Genomic DNA, 18,458 nt, shown 5'->3' with positions numbered 1-18,458 from the left:
CATGTAGTGAGCGCGTCGATGAACAGCTCGGCGCGGGCGGTGCGGCTGCGGTAGGTCGGCTCTCCGTCTTCCCAGGTAAGCTCCGGCAGGTTCAGGTCGCCAGTCAGTAGAAACGGGTGTCCAGTAGCGTGTAGCCCCCGCAGGAGGTCGGCGATTTTCTGCGTTGCCTCATTCTGGCTTGGAGGCCGATAACAGATTGCCAGGTAGGCCGCTCGACCGGAGCCGAGCTGGACGACCAGAGACTCGCAGTCCGTCTCGAGATCGGGTCTGTGGACGGGCGACAGCGAGGCCTTAACTGCACAGGCCACCCCACCACCGTTCGCTGTCCGGTCGCGCCTGAACCAGGTGAAGCCTTCCAGTCCCAGCTGCAGCTCAGAGTCAGTCGGCAGGCCGGGAGCCATCTTTGTCTCTACAAAGCAGAGGGCGTCGAACTCCGCCAGCTCTCCCGCGTGCGTTCGCAGAGTGCCCAGCTTCCTCTTGAGGCTGTTGACATTCTGGCTGTAGAGGCGGAGAGCGGGTCCCGGGTTGTTTGCGTGAATCATGGCTGCTAGCGAAGGTGTGTGTGTGTGGGGGGGGGGGGGGGGTCCGAGGTTTCTGGATTTATGTGTTTTGGTCAGCGGAAGGTCTGAAAGGGGCGGACTTTTGCGAGGAATAGACCCAAACATTGTTTTTCAATGCGGCTAAGGTTCGGTTACGACACGTAAGGCTAGGAGATGCGCTGAGTCAATTGCTCAGGCCGGGAAACTGCCGTAGAGGTTTAATCGCTCTTCCGCCTGGCCTAGCCCCGGTCCGTGCTCGCCTGACGATCTTCCCGCTCCGCAGGGTGGTGTTCTACTTCAAATCCTCGAAGCGCTCCAATAACGGCACGGACGTGAACGCTGGCCAGCTGCCGCAGCTGCTGTACCGTCTGGTGACTCCCGAGACGGCAGTGTCAGCGGCGGCGCCGGCCCTGGATGACACGGTGCACACGCTGTCGGCGCGCGTGGCGCTCACCGTCACACCGGTCAGTGGGAAAGACGCCGAGGGTAGGCTACACACGCCGGGGGACGGGAACAATGGCTAGTAGGGACGAGGGAGCTGGGGGCAGGCCGAGGTCCGGGGAGACGCTGGGGGACGGAAGGTGGAAAAGAGGGACGAGATACACTCTCTCGAGGGACGGGAGACACTCTGAGGGTATCCATCTAGAGACGGAGGACGCCAGCCACCGGCTAGCACTGACTGCCTCTGTGAGATGAGACACAGGACGAGACGAGAGGCTACTTGTCGGTGGGGAAAGGGGGCTGTCGTCAGCTGGATCACCGTCCCTTGTGACCGGCGCTCTCCGCCTCCAGGCGTGTTTCGAGGCGCTGCTCTCTCTGACGGACTGGTCGTGGCGACTGGTGGTGGCCTCCTGCCGCTCCCGGCCCGACGCCGGCACCTCCCGGGACCGGTCAGACTCCGGCGGCAGTCGGGACCGGCCGGACGCCGCCAGTCTGGACGACCTCCAGAGACTGGCGTTTGTGCTGAGCAGCTGCGGCCGACTCCTGACCACCTACACCGATCAGGTGTACCCGCCTGAAGGTACGGAGCACACCCAGTTTACCCTCCAGAAGGTACGGAGCACACCCAGTTTACCCGCCAGAAGGTACGGAACAAACCCAGTTTACCCGCCAGAAGGTACAACTGTGTTCAGGAATGACTGGGTTTTCTGCATATTTGGTATCAACTACTGAAAACTTGTGGTATACGATTGTACCCCGATTCACACCTTCTGGTTGTGATGTACCCTCCGTATATGAAATAACCAACAAATGTCTGCAGTTACGCAGAGTTGAAGTTGTGTCGCGTCCCCAGGTCAGCTGTCGGTACCGGAGACCCGTCCTCTGGCTCAGTGTATGGTGGACGTCCGGAAACTGGTGCGGCTCATACTGGCAGAGGGCGGGGAGCTGCTCAACACACTGGCAGAGCGGACTGACTCCGGTACGTGCTGAGCTGGTGGCAGCGGGGCTGGGATGGGGAGGAACGGGGGTAGGGGTTTGAGAACCTGGCCCGGGCTAGGGTCGGGACGGTTGTTACCCCACTTACCTCAGTGGTGTGTCACTCTGTAGTGGTTAGTCAATACAATGCCAGTCTACACGTATATGTGACGGACCGACTCGTACTTCGGCGAAGTGTTCACAATCTGTAACGGCCCGACCTGCGCCCCCAGCGGAGCTGGCCGCCCGCCTGCAGCCGGTGCTCGACACTTTCCACCAGTGCTTCGTCGGCTGCTTCCACGCCTTCTATCCCACCGCCCGGCTCAAGTGGCTCTGCCTCTGTGAGCTGCTCACTCTGAGAGAAACGGTGAGCTCCGCACAGGCTGTTCATGTTTGTATGAATTGACGTTTAGGCTCACGAGTCATCTTATTCCCAATGCAGGTTTATCTGACGCCCGTTCGACGCCGTTCCCCAGAGCGGCGGTTCTCAGCACGAGCTGGTGTTCTCGGCGGCCCTGGAGGCCCTCTGGTGCGGCTGCCACAGCTGACCGTTATGTTTTGTTTCCCAGAGCGGCGGCTCTCAGCACGAGCTGGTGTTCTCGGCGGCGCTGGAGGCCCTCTGCAGCCCTCTGGTGCGGCTGCCGCAGCTGCTGCCTGTACACGGAGAGGATGAGCCACAGCCGTCACCCTCGGCAGAGGTGGCGCTCAGCCCGCACCCGACACTCAGTGACATCACCCGGCACCCGCTACTCGTGGAGACGGTCACACGGGCCAGTCAGGTGAGTCCGACTAGGACAGATAACAGAACTGCTTGCTGATGGTCTCTCTAGCTATCTGACATCAAAAGAGCTACCACTTCAGCTACTTTGCCGTATGTCCCAGTAAACTGACAGCAGCTGTGCTGGTTGGTGCTACTCCAGCTGACCAGCTATTTGTGTCCGTTCCAGCTGGAGAAGTCTCCGTCGGCGCTGTGGACGTTCTCGGAGCTGCTGGAGCAGCTGCTGTCTGTGCTCACCCAGCCGCTGCGCGTGTGGCTGGGCTGCGAGCCGGCGCCGCTGGGCAGCGCGGCCGCGGCTCGCCGCCTCCAGCAGAACGCCTGCCGGCTACTGGCGCGCCTCCAGACGGACCTAGTGGCGCAGTGTGTCACCGCCGAGGTGACTAGCTGGCCGGGAAATTCGCAGCTGAGACATTGTGAGTGTTGTGACTTGCTGTTGTCAGTGGGATGGGTTTATAATGTCACTGACTCTGTCCTGTGTGCCGCTGTCAGAGTGAGCTGGTCGGTCCGGACTCGCACCCGCTGCACTGGACGCCGTCCCGCTTCACGCGCGTCTCGCCGGCCCGCTCCTGGAACACGGGTAGCGGCTCGCCAGACGCCATAGCGTTCACGGTGGACCGGCCGGGCGTGCTGCTGGCCGGAGCGGTCCTCTACGGCGGCGCCGGCCGGTTCAACTACGAGCTGGAGCTGCTGGAGGAGGTGGCGCCTGAGCGGCCGGCCGAGCTGGAGGCGCCGCTCCACCAGCGCTGGCCCGTGCTGACGGCCGCCAGCGGCCAGTTCGGCACCCCAGAGCCCGCCGAACTGGTGGAGGTGCGCTTCAACAAACCCGTCTCCATCAAGGTGAGGAATCTTCTTCGGTAGCTGATCATAATTACTGCCATGATCAAGTTTTGCTAGTTTGGCTGTATGCGTAAGGCGTGATTTTAAGATGTCGGCTTACTTATTTTCGAAGTTCTCATCAAGGCTCGCTTCCCTGATCATTCCGAGAAACCCATTTTTTATTTTGTCAGCTCTATCCAAATGACTGACGTGTGTGTGTCTGTATCCGCGCTCCAGGAGAACACCAAGTACGCGCTGCGTCTGCGGAATTTCGGCGGCCGCACCAGTAACGGTGACGGCGGCCAGAGCCGGGTGCGCGGTCCGGACGGCACCGTGTTCGCCTTCAGCACGTGTCCGCTGAGTCTGAACGGCACCAATCAGACGCGCGGCCAGCTGCCGCAGCTACTCTACTACAGCCTGGCGCCGCGGCCGGCCGCCGCCGACCGGCCGGCGCCGCGCGCCCGTCGCGCCGCGCTGCGGCTGCTGCGCGCGCTCTGCCGCGCCGCCGCGCAGCTGACAGCCGGCGCGCGCGGCGTGGGCTCGGCGGCGGCGGCGCGCGCCGTCTCCGAGAGCCTGCTGGTGATCCGGCTTCTGCCGACGGCGCTCTCCCAGGTGGCCGCCATGGTGCCGTCCGACCCCCGGGTACGTGGCGGCTGGTTGGGAGAGTGGCACCTCAGGGTCTCTGTCGGTTGAATTCACCATGAAACCCTTAGTTGCGTGTCAGGTGGTGGGGAACGGGTCATTTCGATATGTCGGGTACAGGGTACTTGTCGACTGGGGAGTGGGGAGCCACCACCGCGCTACCTCCGGATACGCACCGCCCGGTGGAAGGTGTACCGCCTGTCTCTCTTGTCTGAGCTGTCGGCGTCTGACTGTCTCCCCGTCGCCAGGCTGCCGTGGAGGTGATGTCGCTGATCCAGGAGCTCCTGCCGCACGTAGCGGCGCTCAACAACCTGTGGCTGGCGCTGCAGCAGCCGGCGCCGGACCCGGCCGACGCGCCGCCCACCGTGTCGCCGCACTGCTGCTGGGTCGAGAGCGACCACCCGTACCCCCCGGCCGCCGTAAGGCAGCAGAGGTACGGACGCACTCGCTGCCTGTAACTGCAGCCGAGACTGGCTGCGACAGTCAAGGACCCCTGGCGCCAAGTTATGTGTCCTTTCCCAGCTGTTTTTGATAGATAGTAACTCCGCGCCGCGTACTCCTCAGGGTGTAGTTTCTCGGTTCGGTGCTGTGCAGTCTGACGCGCTGTGTGTCGTTACAGGATACAGTTCCCCGTCTTAGTGCTGTGGATGGGGCTCGAGTTTGACTCTGCGCTGTGTACTGCACTGTTCCAGGATACAGTTTCCCGTCTCGGTGCTGTGGATGGGGCTCGAGTTTGACGCGCGCTGTCTGCTGTTACAGGATACAGTTTCCGGTCTCGGTGCTGTGGATGGGGCTCGAGTTTGACGCGCGCTGCTGCACCGCCCAGCCCGAGGACCGTCTGGTGGTACAGGTACCGGTCGGCGGGCCGGCCGCTGACGGCGACTCGGAGCGGCTGGTGACGCTGCTCACTCTGTCCGGCTGCGAGGGATGGCCGCGCTCCGCCGTACTGCTGCCAGGTGAGAGGACGGGGAGGGAGGAAGGGAGGGAGGGCAGTCAAGCGAGAGGAACAATGAGGGAGGAAAGTCTGACCTCATCCAGAGGAATGTAGCGACGCATGAGTGTGATGTAAATACTCTGGCGTCGTTTTTGTTTGTCCGTGACCTGATAATGGTGCGTTAGTGATCTGTATACCGACTGGCCCCGTATTCTGACCTTGCTCTCGTCTCCCCGTCAGGCTGTGAGGTGGTGTTCACCCTGGAGACGGCCTCTGACTACGTACGTGACGAGCGTTCCACCCAGTTCGGGTTCCGCTGTCTGGTGACCGGCTACGAGCCGACCGCCGCCGACGGCGTCCACCTGCTGGAGCACGAGCTGGCCTTCCTCGGCGGACTGTGCGCTGCGGCGCTCATCAGGCGCAACATGCCGCTGCCGGCACTCTCAGGTACAGTCAGCCTGTCCCGGACCCTGTGACGTTTTCCACCGGGTGGATCTGAAACAATTGTAGCAGCGCTATATAGCACTGATAAAACGTGTACGCTAGGTTCTAATATCTGATAATGTATGTGCCAGCTTTAATACGAAATATTAGTGCCCGCATCACGTCCATATTATGCGTGCGATGTCAGCCCCAGTGCACCCGTCATGTCCCTATTGTGTGTCGTGCTCTAGGCTCGAGCGTATTGGAGGAGCACCGGAGCTCCAGCGCACGAGTCACATCCGTATCACATGTCCGCCCTCAGACGACGAGCCGCGGCTGGAGTCGGAGCTGGCGGACGAGGTGACGGGTGAGACGGTGACGGCGCACGCGGCGCTGCTGCGCGGCGGACTGGCGCTCAGTCAGCAGCCGACTGTGAGCCAGGCGCTGGACGGAGTCATACCCTTCAGGTGAGAGCTGTGGACCGGGACTGTGACTGGCTCAGTCAGCAGCCGACTGTCAGCCAGGCGCTGGACGGAGTCATACCCTTTAGGTGAGCCTGTGGCCCGGCATTGTAACCGGCTCAGTCAACAGCCGACTGTCAGCCAGGCGCTGGACGGAGTCATACCCTTCAGGTGAGGCGCGGACCGGTCTGCAGTGTCCTCAGTGAGCCAGGCGCTGGACGGAGTCATACCCTTCAGGTGAGAGCTGTGGACCGGGACTGTGACCGGCTCAGTCAGCAGCCGACTGTGAGCCAGGCGCTGGACGGAGTCATACCCTTCAGGTGAGAGCTGTGGACCGGGACTGTGACTGGCTCAGTCAGCAGCCGACTGTGAGCCAGGCGCTGGACGGAGTCATACCTTTCAGGTGAGCTGTGGACCGGCACTGTAACCGGCTCAGTCAGCCGACTGTGAGCCAGGCGCTGGACGGAGTCATACCCTTCAGGTGAGGCGCGGACCGGTATGTAGTATCATCAGTCAGCCGACTGTGAGCCAGGCGCTGGACGGAGTCATACCCTTCAGGTGAGCCGCGGACCGGTATGTAGTATCATCAGTCAGCCGACTGTGAGCCAGGCGCTGGACGGAGTCATACCCTTCAGGTGAGGCGCGGACCGGTATGTAGTATCATCAGTCAGCCGACTGTCAGCCAGGCGCTGGACGGAGTCATACCCTTTAGGTGAGCCTGTGGCCCGGCATTGTAACCGGCTCAGTCAACAGCCGACTGTCAGCCAGGCGCTGGACGGAGTCATACCCTTCAGGTGAGGCGCGGACCGGTCTGCAGTGTCCTCAGTGAGCCAGGCGCTGGACGGAGTCATACCCTTCAGGTGAGAGCTGTGGACCGGGACTGTGACCGGCTCAGTCAGCAGCCGACTGTGAGCCAGGCGCTGGACGGAGTCATACCCTTCAGGTGAGAGCTGTGGACCGGGACTGTGACTGGCTCAGTCAGCAGCCGACTGTGAGCCAGGCGCTGGACGGAGTCATACCTTTCAGGTGAGCTGTGGACCGGCACTGTAACCGGCTCAGTCAGCCGACTGTGAGCCAGGCGCTGGACGGAGTCATACCCTTCAGGTGAGGCGCGGACCGGTATGTAGTATCATCAGTCAGCCGACTGTGAGCCAGGCGCTGGACGGAGTCATACCCTTCAGGTGAGCCGCGGACCGGTATGTAGTATCATCAGTCAGCCGACTGTGAGCCAGGCGCTGGACGGAGTCATACCTTTCAGGTGAGCCGCGGACCGTCCGCTGTGACTCGGCTTAGTCTTGTTTTCGTCCATAGCTATGTCACTGCCATTTTGTAAATTCACGAACGGATGTATTCATAATTTTATCGACCATGAGCTCTGATAATCGGTGCGTAAATTTCAAGTGACCGTCTTGAATGTCGTTTGGGCACGAGTCAGCCGCTCGGCACTGTCTGTATCGCCCGTGTGTTCGGACCTCTGCTTCTCACCATCTCTGCGCTGTGTTCCCTCTGGCAGCTGTCACAGTAACGAGCGCGAGTTCCTACGGGACCTGGTGACGGCCCGGCCGGGCACCAGCGGAGCGCGACTGGCCGGCTGGCTGCAGCCGGAGCCGCGCCTCGAGCCGGAGCTCACGGAGACAGAGTGTGCCGGGGAGCCGCTGCGCCGCGGCTGGCCGGCCACCGTGACGGTGACCACGCGCGACCAGCACGGCGTGACAGCCTACACAGCCGGACTGCAGGTCAGAGCGCTCACCAGTCACACGCAGGCCTGTATGTGTGTTGTTGGTCGTGTCAGACAGGCGTGTTAAGCGCGTATATAATCAGGCTGTCATGTGCCCGGGTAAGCCGGACTGTTTTCCCTAGGAAGGACTGTGTATTAGTAAGTAAGACCGAGCTGTTCGACCCGACCGGGCCCGCCTGACCTCTGCTCCGCTCTCTCCGCAGGTGGAGGTGCGTGCTGAGCCCATCTCGCCAGCCGAGGACAGCTGCAAGATGCGCCGTATCAGCCAGGTGGACAACCGGTCGTTTGGCGGCCACCCGGTCCCCTCTCTGGACACGCCCTACCAGGCCACCGTCAAAGACAAGATGTGCTACCAGGCCATCAGCCTGATGCCCGCCTACAGCGCCTACTCGTTCGAGGAGTTGCGGTTCGTGGCGCCTGCCGTGCGCCGGCCCACCGAGAGTATGCTGGTCCGGTCCAACGGAGACGGCACCTACTCGGCCAGCTGGACGCCGGCCGCCAGCGGCTGGTACGGCATCCACGTCTGTGTGGACGGCGCGCAGCTGGAGCACGTGCAGCGCGTCCAGGTGCGCGAGCCGCCGCACGGCTTCCCGCCGCCGGCCGCCAGCGCTCCGGCGCGGCCCGCTGCGCCGGCGCGCCGAGAGCGCCGCTTCTGCGTGCAGAACTCTGCCGGCCTACGGGTGCGCTCCCACCCGAGCCTGCAGTCGGAACAGGCCGGCCTGGTGCCCGTCGGGGGACACCTCACCTTCGTCGACGAGGTGCACAACGACGACGGCGTGTGGGTGCGGCTGTCGGCCGAGTCGCTGCGGGAGCTGTGCGGCCGCCACCCGCCCGCCGAGGGCTGGTGCCTCCAGTACAACCAGCACCTGGGCAAGACGCTGCTGGTGCCGCCGGACGAGCCGGCGGCCGCCGCGGACGGCGCGCTCAGCCGCTCAGCGCCCACCCGCCGGCCGTCCGGCCCGTTCCCGGTCGGACCCGGACAGTACGAGGTGGTGCGCTGCGGCCCGGACGGACACAACCTGCGCGAGCTGCCGGTCCGCAGCAGCCGCAGCCTGGCCACCGTGCAGCGCGGCAGCCGGCTCTCCGGCGTCGGCGAGGTGGTGGACGGCACCGAGCGCTGGCTCAAACTCTCCAACGAGTCTGTTTCGCGCTACTGCGCCGACGCGCCGGACGCCTGGGCGATGGTGTCCGACTCTGCGCTGGTGTACCTGCGCCGCCTGCCGCAGCCGCTGGCCAACGGACACTGCAACATGTCCTCTTCCCTGCCCACCGCCTCCTCATTCAACTTCTCCACCAACCTCAGCAAGAGCTTCAGCTTCGGGGCGCGCGCGGCCGGCGGCGGCGACTCAGGCGGCAGCGGCGGCGGCAGTCTCTCGGGGTCGGCCTCCTCGGCGGACGCCGGGCGGCCGTTCGTGTTCGGCGCCGTCCGTCAGCCGCCGCCCGTACCGCCGCGCACGGACCTCATCAGACAGGCGGCCGGAGGGGCTGCCACGGGCACCGGGCGGTCCACGCCGCCGGCGGAGGCCGCCGCTGGCCCGGCCCCGGCGGCCCGCGGCGCGTCCCCGGTCCCCGCGGGACACCACAAGCCGTCCGTGCTGGACAGGTGGCTGAGCCAGGGCCGCGCGCGGGACTCCTCTCCGGCCCGAGACAGCCCGCCGCGGGGTGCTGCCGGCGGCGTCTCCGTACGAGAGGTGGTCAAGGCGCTGAGCGAGTCGCGATATAACGGTAACGGCGACACCCCGCCGCGCACGCCGCCCGGCACGCCCAAACGCGGCCGGCCGGCGGCGGCGCGGGGCCTCAGCCCCAAGCCGCCGCTCAGCCCGCGGCCGTCCGGGATCAGTCACAGCCCGATCGCCATCCCGGGCGCCGGCGGAGACAGCGGCGGTGACAGCCCGCTGAGCGGCTCAGTACCGGCGGCGGCCGCCTCGGGCCTGCACAGTCCCAGCCGGAGCCGCAGCTCCAGCCCGCTGGCCGCCGTCCGGCCGCGCTACATGTCTGCCCAGCTAAGCTCTGGCGGCCGCGCCGAGTCGGCGCCCAGCGACACCAGCGCACTGGTCAGCTCGCTGGCGCGCGACACGAGCGGCTCGCCGTCCGGCTCCTCACTGCAGAGCTGCGGCTCTGCCCCCAGTGTCCGGGAGCCGGAGCGGCGGCTGGCGCAGACGGGCACGCAGACCTCGCCGGAGGGCTCTCCGCGCGCCGACCGGTCGTCGTTCAGTATCGGCGGCGGCCACCCGCCGGCGGCGCGGCTCTCGCCGCGGCCGGCGGTACGCGCCAAACGCGAGCGGACCGGCAGCCCGACGGCGGCGCGCCGGCGGGAGCGGCCCGCGCCGCCGGCCGCCGCCGCCGGGGAGTCTCCGACCCGGCCGCCGCGCACGGCGCTCAGTCCCTCGGTGGCCGAGTGTCAGCGTGCCGTGTTCGCCGCCTTCCTCTGGCACGAGGGGCTGGTGCACGACGCCATGGCCTGCGCCACCTACCTCAAGTTCCACCCGCGCGCCGGCCGCCGCGGCTCGGCGGGGGCCGGGGACGGGGTGGACGGCGCGGCCGGCGCGGCGGAGCGGCGACAGCAGCGGCACTCACTGGAGGTGTCCGGCGGCAGCCACCTGCACAGGACGCCGCCGGCCGACTCGGCACACACGCACGGGTGAGACGGGGGCCAGTGCTGCTCGCTGAGTTGGTCACGAGGGGTTACTGAATATACATATTGTGGCCAGAACCATTGTGACTGCTATGACCTGGTGATGTTTTCAACGCTGGTCGGGGCCGGGAGGGCGGCGACTCCTCGAAATGGGTGTGTTTATGTCTGTTCTGACTGGGTGCGTTGTTGACTTGTTCTGACTGGGCACGTTTTTCAGCGCTGACCGGGAGTGCGGCGACTCGTCGGACCTGGACACGGTGCCGGAGATCGAGTGCGGCGGTCAGATGCCCTCGCTGCTGCACCTGGTGGCCATCTGGGACGGTCTGGTGTCTGTCCTGACCGGACTGATCGCTCAGCAGGTGAGTAATGCCGGCCCTGGCACGCAGACGGTCTGTTTGCACTCACCGCGCGGCTCATGTGAGGTGGTAGACACTGGAATGGCTCACCCACTGCTACTGCGGTGGGCGCTGCTGTGAGTCGGTGCCTGCCGTGCTGATGTTTGTGATGTCTGTCTATGCCTGTCGATATTTATCTGTCTCTGCCAGTTTGGAGATGTGCCTTCACTCGGCGTCTGTCGCCCCCGGCAGGTGGCGCTGCCGAGTCCTAGCACCACCCGGCCCCGGCGGCCGGACCGCTCCAGCCGCGAGTCGCGCGACAAACGCGCCAAAAAGGCGCGCGCCGACCTAGAGCCCGTCTGCGAGTCGGAGCAGCGCTGTGAGCTGTGTCTGGGACTGTTCACCGATCTGGCGCGGCACGTCAAACAGGTACGACGGGGCCGTCATCATCACGGGAATTATTATCTAATTCTGGGCCCTGGATCAAATCAAAAGGCTTTTTGACAGCCGATAAAAACTGAGCCGATTTCGTAGTACGTCGAAGTCGACAGTTTTGCCTGAAATCCGGGTCGGAATCGTGCAAGCATGACAGACTCCCGAGTCTCGGGCGGACTAGAAATCAGGAAATAGGAAATTCAAGGAATATGGTAGTGACAAGGGGGACAACAAGGGGGACAAGGGGGACAAGTGTGTTAACTGCCGCGGTTAAAGCTGTAAAGTGACTGTTATATTTTCTCGGTGCAGATGCACGGCAGCGCGCTGCTGTGTGAGCTCTGCTGCACGCCGCTGCCGCCGGCCGGCCTGGTGGCGCACATGCAGCGGCACCACGCCGGCTGCGGCGGCGCCAGCGGCGGCCGCGGCTACCTGTCCTCGGGCCGGTACGGCGAGCCGGCCGGCGCGGCAGCCGAGCCGTGCGGGGCTGCGGGAGGCGGCGGGCTGTACTACCTGCTCTGCGCCGACTGCCGGCAGCGCTACATCGCCGCAGCCGCCGCCACCAGGTCAGCCGGGTAACCTTCACACTGAAAGGCTAATTTTTATGTACTGAGTGTAATGGTTGACTTTGTCGTTTTGCACACGGCTACTATGGAACAGTTTTATCATTTCAAGGCGAGGTCTTTTTATCAACATGACTGGACAGTGAACATGACTGAGTTTGACTGGGTTTAATATGTTTTTTTTTTCACTTTTGTGCATACCAGTAAATTACTGGATGTGCTAGGCGGCGGCGACTGTCTCCTCCGCCCCTGTCTGACGGACTCCTCCCCCCTCCCCGTCAGACCGGAGGTGTTCCGCCGGAAGAAGTCGCGGCGGCGTCCGGCGGCCGGCGGCGCGCTGAGCTCCTCGGCCACTCTCCGCTCCCCGACTGAGTGGGAAACTCACCGGGTGATGCGGCAGAACGCGCTCTTCCTGCTGGAGCTGGCGGCCGAGGAGCCGGCGCCGGCGGGCGCGGCGGCCGCCTCCGCCTGCACGGGTCCGTTCCCGGCCGTCTCACTGCAGTGTCTGCACACGCTGGGCGGTCAGCAGGCGCACCTGCGCCGCCTCAAGGAGGACGAGCTGTCCGCAGAGCTGCGCAGGCAGAACGACGCCGAGAACGCGGGTCCGGCGGCCGGCAGGGGCAGGATGGCGAGACGCTCGGCGGCCCGGCCCGTCTCCGCCTGTGTGAGTAGAGCGGGAGGGAAATGGCACACAGGCTCCGCCCTCCGGTCTTTCATCGACGTTCCTTTAATCTAAGTTCAGATGTCTACTTCACCGCTTTTGATTGCAGTTTTATTCTTGGAAGTCATTTAACCGGCCTGTCCAATACCTAGTGCCACTCATAAAATGCACTTACAGGCTGACATTAATATTTAATATGTCCTGTATCTGAGCTTGTGACTGGACCCTGTTAGCTGTAATCGGTCTCCGTGTTCCGTGCCCTCAGATGCCGGCCACCAGTCACTCGGAGGACCCCGCTGAGCCGCCGGCCGCCGAGCCGCCCTCCGCGCCTCCCTCGGGCGCCGGCCGCGGCTACCAGCGCTCCGTGTCTGTGGGCACCTCGCCGGCGGCCGGCGCCGACGGCCGCGTGCTGATGGTGCGCCGCCGGCGGGCGCCCAGCTCCGGCGAGCGGCCCGGCGACGCGGCGGCCGGCGCCGGCGGTCCGGCCGGCTTCCTGGTGCGTCCATCGAGCCGTCTGCGCCAGGTGCGGGCCGATCTGGGACTGGCGGCCGGCCAGGCGGAGCTGCAGGCGCTCATGGCGCGGCCCGTGGTGGCGTTTGTACTGCAGCAGCACGAGCTGGGTTACCTGCAGCGCGCGCTGCGACGGGCCATCCGGCGCGCCGCCTGCCGCGTCTACGCCCTGCAGGTGAGAGTCAGCGGGACTCTGTTTTACCGGATCACATGTCTTTGAGACTCTGATTGGACTATGAGACAGTCGCCTGCACGCCTCTGAGAGTTTGCCGGGTGCTGCAGCTGCCTTGCCGCGGCACTGACCGACTGTCTTTGTGTTTACCAGGCGCTGAATTGGCTGCTGCGCAGTGTCACCCAGCCGACCTGCCTCCATGACCTGATGTGGCACCTGATCCAGGCGCTGAGTCCCGAGCCGGCGCCCGGCGCACATCAGGTGAGTGGCGCAGGGATTACGGGAAAGGGTGACAACTGACAGTGACTTGCTCTGCTGCTGTGATAATGATAGCTGTGCTTTTGTTTTGCATCAAGGCAAGATGAATTTGCGGGAATACGAGTCACGAGTGACTAGTCCCAAATAGAGTGGATCGCTTGGATGGCTTACCTCTGCCATCCTCGAAAGGGCTCTCCGCCCCTCCCCGAGTCCCCCTACTGACTATACTTTTCCCCTCTGCCCGTCAGGAGGAGGGCACAGTGCTGGACCACCCGCAGTCGGACGTGCCGCTGGCCGGCAGCGGCTCCACGCTGCCGGCCGCCTTCCACACGCTGCTGCAGACCGTCTCCGACCTGATGCCGCTGCTGCCCGGCGGGTCCAGCCTGCAGCTCACTGCAGTCAGGTGGGTGATATTGCCGAGAAGGGGCGCCGTTTGGCGTCAGCTGCAGAAACAGTGAGCCTTTCGAATCGCATCTGGTTCACGTCTTCTTGTGGATCTAACGTGTCTTATGTATAGGTTTCTCACACATGTTTCTCAAACATTCATGTTCATTTTCCGATCGTTTTACTAGGTTGTCGATGCGCAATAAACACTCTGGAATGGAATGGAATGGAAATGTCCTGTGGGACACCGACAGCAGCTGCGTCCCTTTGGTCACCGCCTTTTGTCCCGTCGCCGGTGCCGCGGGTTTTTGTCTGCTCTGTCTCACCTCAGTCCCGCCGTTGCTGATATTCTGTGTGTTCGGCAGGTGCTGGGGCCTGCGGTTCCTGCCGGCCGACCACGGCTTCCTCCACCGCAGTCACGTGTTCTCCAACATCAGCCGCATCCTGGCCGGGTCAGACGACGGCGCCGGGGAGGAGGGAGGCATGGCCGGCTCGCAGCACGGACCGGCCGCCGAACAGGTCAGTCTGAGAACTCTGCCCGGGCCTGAGAAAGGTGAATGCTCACTAGGGTGCTTCATTAGCCTGATGTTTTGCCTACAGGCTGATCGTCGGGATATGCGTGTTGGAACGTGCTGCTTTGCCTCTCCGGTCTAATTGCGCTGTCCTACAGTGTTCTTTATGTAAACTGCCTGAGTTACGCTGTACCCTCCGTTCCCTCCCCAGTCGGGCGTTCTGCTGACCAGTCTGGAGGACGTCACCTCGTCCGCGGCCATCGAGACGTCGTCCCGCGCCGCGCTGCTCGACTCTCTGACCGACGCCAGCACGGAGACGTTCTGGGAGAGCGGTGACGAGGACCGCAACCGCACCAAGGTGGTGTCCGCCGCGCTGGCCGCCGGCGCCGGCCCGCTCCGGCTCGCCGCCGTCCACGTGGACAATGTGCGCGACCCGCAGAACAAGGTGTCGGCGGTGACGGCGCGCGCCGGCCGCGCCGCCGACCAGCTGTCGCGGCTGCGCGCGCTCTCCGTGGACGCGCGCCACGCCGGCTGGCTGACGGTGGCCGTGCCGCCGCGCCTGGAGGCCTGCCGACTGCGGCTGGAGCTCCGCGGGCCCGACAACAGCCTGCGGCTCCGTCAGGTGGCCCTGCTGGCCGAGGGAGCCGGGCCGCGGCCCGCGCCGGCCGCCGCCGCCGTCCGGCAGGCCGCCTGCGAGGCCGAGACGCTGCGGGTCTTCCGACTCATCGCCGCTCAGGTGAGAGGATCACACACACCGCGGGCTGTATGTGTGGCGGCCGACCGCCGTGACTTGCGGTGCTCATTGTTTCCCTGCGCTCCTCTTTAATGTGTGGCCGCATCACGCGTCTGCTCTCCTCAAAATCTCTTGAACATTGTTTCCGTTTGTTGCTGGTGTAGGTGTTTGACAAAGTGGAGCATGTCTCTTGCAGTCTGTAGTGGTTGGGAAGTCTCTGTGACCCGTTTCGTATCCTGTGTCCACAGGTGTTTGGCAAGCGGCTGATAGCCTGTCTCTTTCCGCAGGTATTCGGTAAGCTGCTGGCGACGGAGGACGGCGAGACGCCGAGCAGCGGCGGCCCTGCGCCGGCCGCCGCGCCCGCCGCTGACGCCTCCGGCGAGGAGGACACGGACCTGCGACAGCACATGGTCTCCATTCTGTTCTCGCGCTGCAAGCTCACACACCTGCAGACCCAGGTGAGGGGCGTGAGGGACTCTGACAGGATGATGAAGGGCGGAACGGGGTAGGGGTTTGCTGTCACTCACCACTGGCTGTATGAGTGGTATGCGGCTGTCGGTTAGTGAAGAGTAAACGAGGACCGCGCATACGAGTGTCAGTCTCGGTTCATTGAGGCGGTGGAAGTTGCTAACCCAGCGCGGTTTAGAGGAAAAGCAGCCCAGAGTGTGCATGTTGTCTCGAACAGATGATCGCGTCTCCTGAACTGCCATTTCTGCTTCCTTCCCTGTCGCCAGATCTGCGACCATGTGATGGCGGCGCTGGCGCGCGAGGCGGCGCGGCTCTGTGACGACCAGTCTGAGCCGGCGGCGGCGGCGGCTGCGGGCGGCGACACGCACTGTTTCCAGATGCTCTCAATGCTGCTGTCTCTGAGCGGCAGCGCGGTGGGCCGCCGCCACCTGTCCGGCCAGCGGCGGCTGCTGGCCGACCTGCTCGCTCTGCTGCACGCCGGCTCGGCCCGCTGTCAGCGCCAGGTGGTCAGTCTGCTGCGGCGCGTGCTGCCCGAGCTGGCGCCGGCCGCGCTGGCCGAGCTGCAGGGCGCGCGCTGCCTGCTGCCGGACACTGAGCCGACCGCCGGCCCCGGCGCCGAGCGGGAGGCAGCGGACGGCGGCGACGGCGGAGAGCAGGACGACGGCAGGTGAGCGATGCTCCTTCCCCGAGTGCTTACTGCAAACTGCCTGCCGCCGTCTCCTCAGATACATTGGGCAGCGGGCTGTGCTTAGATCAGATAATGTTCTCATTTTATGTGCTCACTGCTGATCTGTGCTTCAGCGATTATGTACGCCCAGGGATCACATGCTGTACTGAGTTGTCTGACTTGCCGTCCGTCCATCTCTCGCAGGTTCGGCGTGCTGGACGTGCTGCTGGCGTGCGTGGCCAAGTGTCTGTCGGTGCAGGTCAAGTACAAGGAGGGCGCGCGGCGCGTGCAGCGCTCGGTCCGTCTGGCCGACACCGCCCTGGACGACGCCGGCCAGCCGGCCGTCTGGCGAGGCCTCATGACCGCCAGCGTCGGCGAGCGCGTCCTCAAACTGCTGCATGACATGAGCGAGGTAAGAGCAGTGTCAGCTCCGCTGTCAGAGACGATATTCAGAGGGGATAGGGGGCTGTGCTTCGGAGATGGTGTCCATGTGTGACATGAATGAATTAATATGAATGTATAATAATGAAATAATTTGAATGAAAAATAGTGAGTGTTGCATATGCCCGCATTGTCATAGCCATTGGAGGCTCTGGCGTCATGGCTGATGGGTTCCAGTAGTCTCTTTACCATATTGACCGGACGTCTGTTCTGTCTGTGTTTGATGCGTTACGCATGTCTGCTCGTATACCGCAGGGTAAGCTGTCGGAGGACTGGGCGACGGTCACCCGCCGCTCGGTGTCCTCTGCTCTGCTGGCGCTCAGTCGGGTGCCCTCTGAGCGACGCGCGCCGGCCGCCTGCCTGCGCTCGGCGGCGCTGTGGCGCGCCCTGGTGGCGCTCTGTGTGCTGCGGCCAGAGCACGCCGACCGACTCACCTCCGGCCGGTGGCGGCCGGCCGCCGGACACAGCGGTCAGGCAAGGGTCAGTATCCCCCCCCCCTCCCCATACGCACACACTCCACACCTCCGGCCGCCGGACACGGCGGTCAGGCGAGGGTTAGTATCCCAACCCCCTCCACACGCACACAGATCGACGAACACACTGTACACTGTGCCAACGTGCACTGTACACTGGACGCTCAGGGTTAACCCGCAGTGGGCTTATCTTTTGTAACGTTGGCCTCAGCCGCGATTAGTTTTTTGTTTTTGTGTTTGTTTTTGTTTTTAGCGGCAGCGAACAATAACGGCAATTTACCAGCCCGATAAAGAAGTCGGTGTCCTAGTTATCCTGCCGCGGGTAATCTCCGGCATAATTATTTCTGTGTGGCCATTTCAGTAACGAACTGGAGCAGCTGAGCGATACGTACTGATATGTGTCTCACCAACTATGTGCCACTGACTAGCGCGCTGGTCCCGTTACAGCCAACCTGTGATAACCACGACGACGGCGAGACGACAGCTCTGGTAGCGTGCTCCGAGTGTGGCCACCTGTGTGCCGACTGCGACCGGGTGCTGCACCTGTCCAGGAAGGCGCGGCCCCACCACAGACAGGTAGGTAGGGAAGCTGGCGACAAGCACATGGGCAACGATATCCCAACAATACGAGCTATAGCATCCTCGTAATATAGCATGTAGTAGTATGATTCTATATTAGCCTGACTGCAAAATCAACACCTTGCAGTAGCGGAAGCTGTTCAGCGAGCATAAGATCAAAGTGTCTCCGTTTCTATGTGATGACCCCCTCTCGATAGTCTTGTGTTCTCAGGGGCCTCAGCTCTGACGGCCCCTGAGCTTCTGTCCCTCCCGGTCAGTGTGTATTCAAAGATGGACCGGATCCCCTCTGACGCCCCCCTATGTGTGTCTCCAGGTGCTGAAGGAGGAGGAGGAGGCGATCCGGGTGGACCTGCACGAGGGCTGCGGACGGCTCAAGCTCTTCTGGCTGATGGCGCTCTCCGACGCGCCCAGCCTCAAGTCGATGGTGGAGTTTCGGTGGCGCGCGGAGGCGGCGCTCTCGGCGCCGGCCGCCGCCGCGCTGGGCCAGTGCCGGTTCTGCGGCGCGCCGGCCGGCGGCGGCACGGCGCTCGAGCCGCCCGTCTGTGAGGAGGCCGAGTGCGCGGCGCACCAGCGGGCCGCCTGCCAGCGGCTGCTCAGCTGCGGCCACCCGTGCGGCGGCGTGCGCGACGAGCCGCGCTGCCTGCCCTGCCTGCACGGCTGCGGCGGCGGCCGGCTGCGCCAGGACGCCGACGACATGTGCATGGTGTGCTTCACGGAGCGCCTGTCGGCGGCGCCGGCGCTGCTGCTCGCCTGCGGCCACCTGTTCCACCTGCACTGCTGCCGGCGCGTGCTCACCGCCCGCTGGGTCGGACCGCGCATCACCTTCGGATTCTCACTCTGCCCCATCTGTAAGGTGAGGACGGCGGGACGTACTCCATCCGACCTGCT

At 64.2% G+C, this 18,458-nt stretch overlaps 1 protein-coding gene across 1 annotated transcript in view; it reads left to right on the top strand.

Annotated features, from left to right (window-relative positions):
• LOC122382256 (E3 ubiquitin-protein ligase MYCBP2-like) overlaps positions 1-18,458 on the top strand; it is a 34,712-nt gene that overhangs the window by 13,939 nt on the left and 2,315 nt on the right. Inside the window, exons 20-49 of the mRNA XM_043367354.1 lie at positions 823-1,003; positions 1,332-1,560; positions 1,834-1,959; positions 2,189-2,322; positions 2,525-2,734; positions 2,903-3,109; positions 3,223-3,570; positions 3,787-3,969; positions 4,162-4,191; positions 4,440-4,624; positions 4,951-5,147; positions 5,366-5,572; positions 5,871-6,015; positions 7,523-7,745; positions 7,951-10,388; positions 10,600-10,741; positions 10,970-11,146; positions 11,462-11,715; positions 11,995-12,376; positions 12,639-13,058; positions 13,209-13,316; positions 13,562-13,716; positions 14,063-14,216; positions 14,421-14,945; positions 15,230-15,400; positions 15,677-16,077; positions 16,282-16,489; positions 16,774-16,998; positions 17,439-17,567; positions 17,884-18,423. Of these exons, the coding sequence (XP_043223289.1) occupies positions 823-1,003; positions 1,332-1,560; positions 1,834-1,959; positions 2,189-2,322; positions 2,525-2,734; positions 2,903-3,109; positions 3,223-3,570; positions 3,787-3,969; positions 4,162-4,191; positions 4,440-4,624; positions 4,951-5,147; positions 5,366-5,572; positions 5,871-6,015; positions 7,523-7,745; positions 7,951-10,388; positions 10,600-10,741; positions 10,970-11,146; positions 11,462-11,715; positions 11,995-12,376; positions 12,639-13,058; positions 13,209-13,316; positions 13,562-13,716; positions 14,063-14,216; positions 14,421-14,945; positions 15,230-15,400; positions 15,677-16,077; positions 16,282-16,489; positions 16,774-16,998; positions 17,439-17,567; positions 17,884-18,423 (9,034 nt within the window). The remainder of the gene's footprint in view (positions 1-822; positions 1,004-1,331; positions 1,561-1,833; positions 1,960-2,188; positions 2,323-2,524; positions 2,735-2,902; positions 3,110-3,222; positions 3,571-3,786; positions 3,970-4,161; positions 4,192-4,439; positions 4,625-4,950; positions 5,148-5,365; positions 5,573-5,870; positions 6,016-7,522; positions 7,746-7,950; positions 10,389-10,599; positions 10,742-10,969; positions 11,147-11,461; positions 11,716-11,994; positions 12,377-12,638; positions 13,059-13,208; positions 13,317-13,561; positions 13,717-14,062; positions 14,217-14,420; positions 14,946-15,229; positions 15,401-15,676; positions 16,078-16,281; positions 16,490-16,773; positions 16,999-17,438; positions 17,568-17,883; positions 18,424-18,458) is intronic.

Source organism: Amphibalanus amphitrite, unplaced genomic scaffold (genome assembly GCF_019059575.1).
Source record: "Amphibalanus amphitrite isolate SeventyFive unplaced genomic scaffold, NRLGWU_Aamphi_draft 000136F_arrow, whole genome shotgun sequence".
In the NCBI taxonomy this organism is placed as follows: domain Eukaryota; kingdom Metazoa; phylum Arthropoda; class Thecostraca; order Balanomorpha; family Balanidae; genus Amphibalanus; species Amphibalanus amphitrite.
The sequence above is the reverse complement of the archived record's forward strand: the minus strand, read 5'-3'. Positions and strand labels throughout refer to the sequence as shown.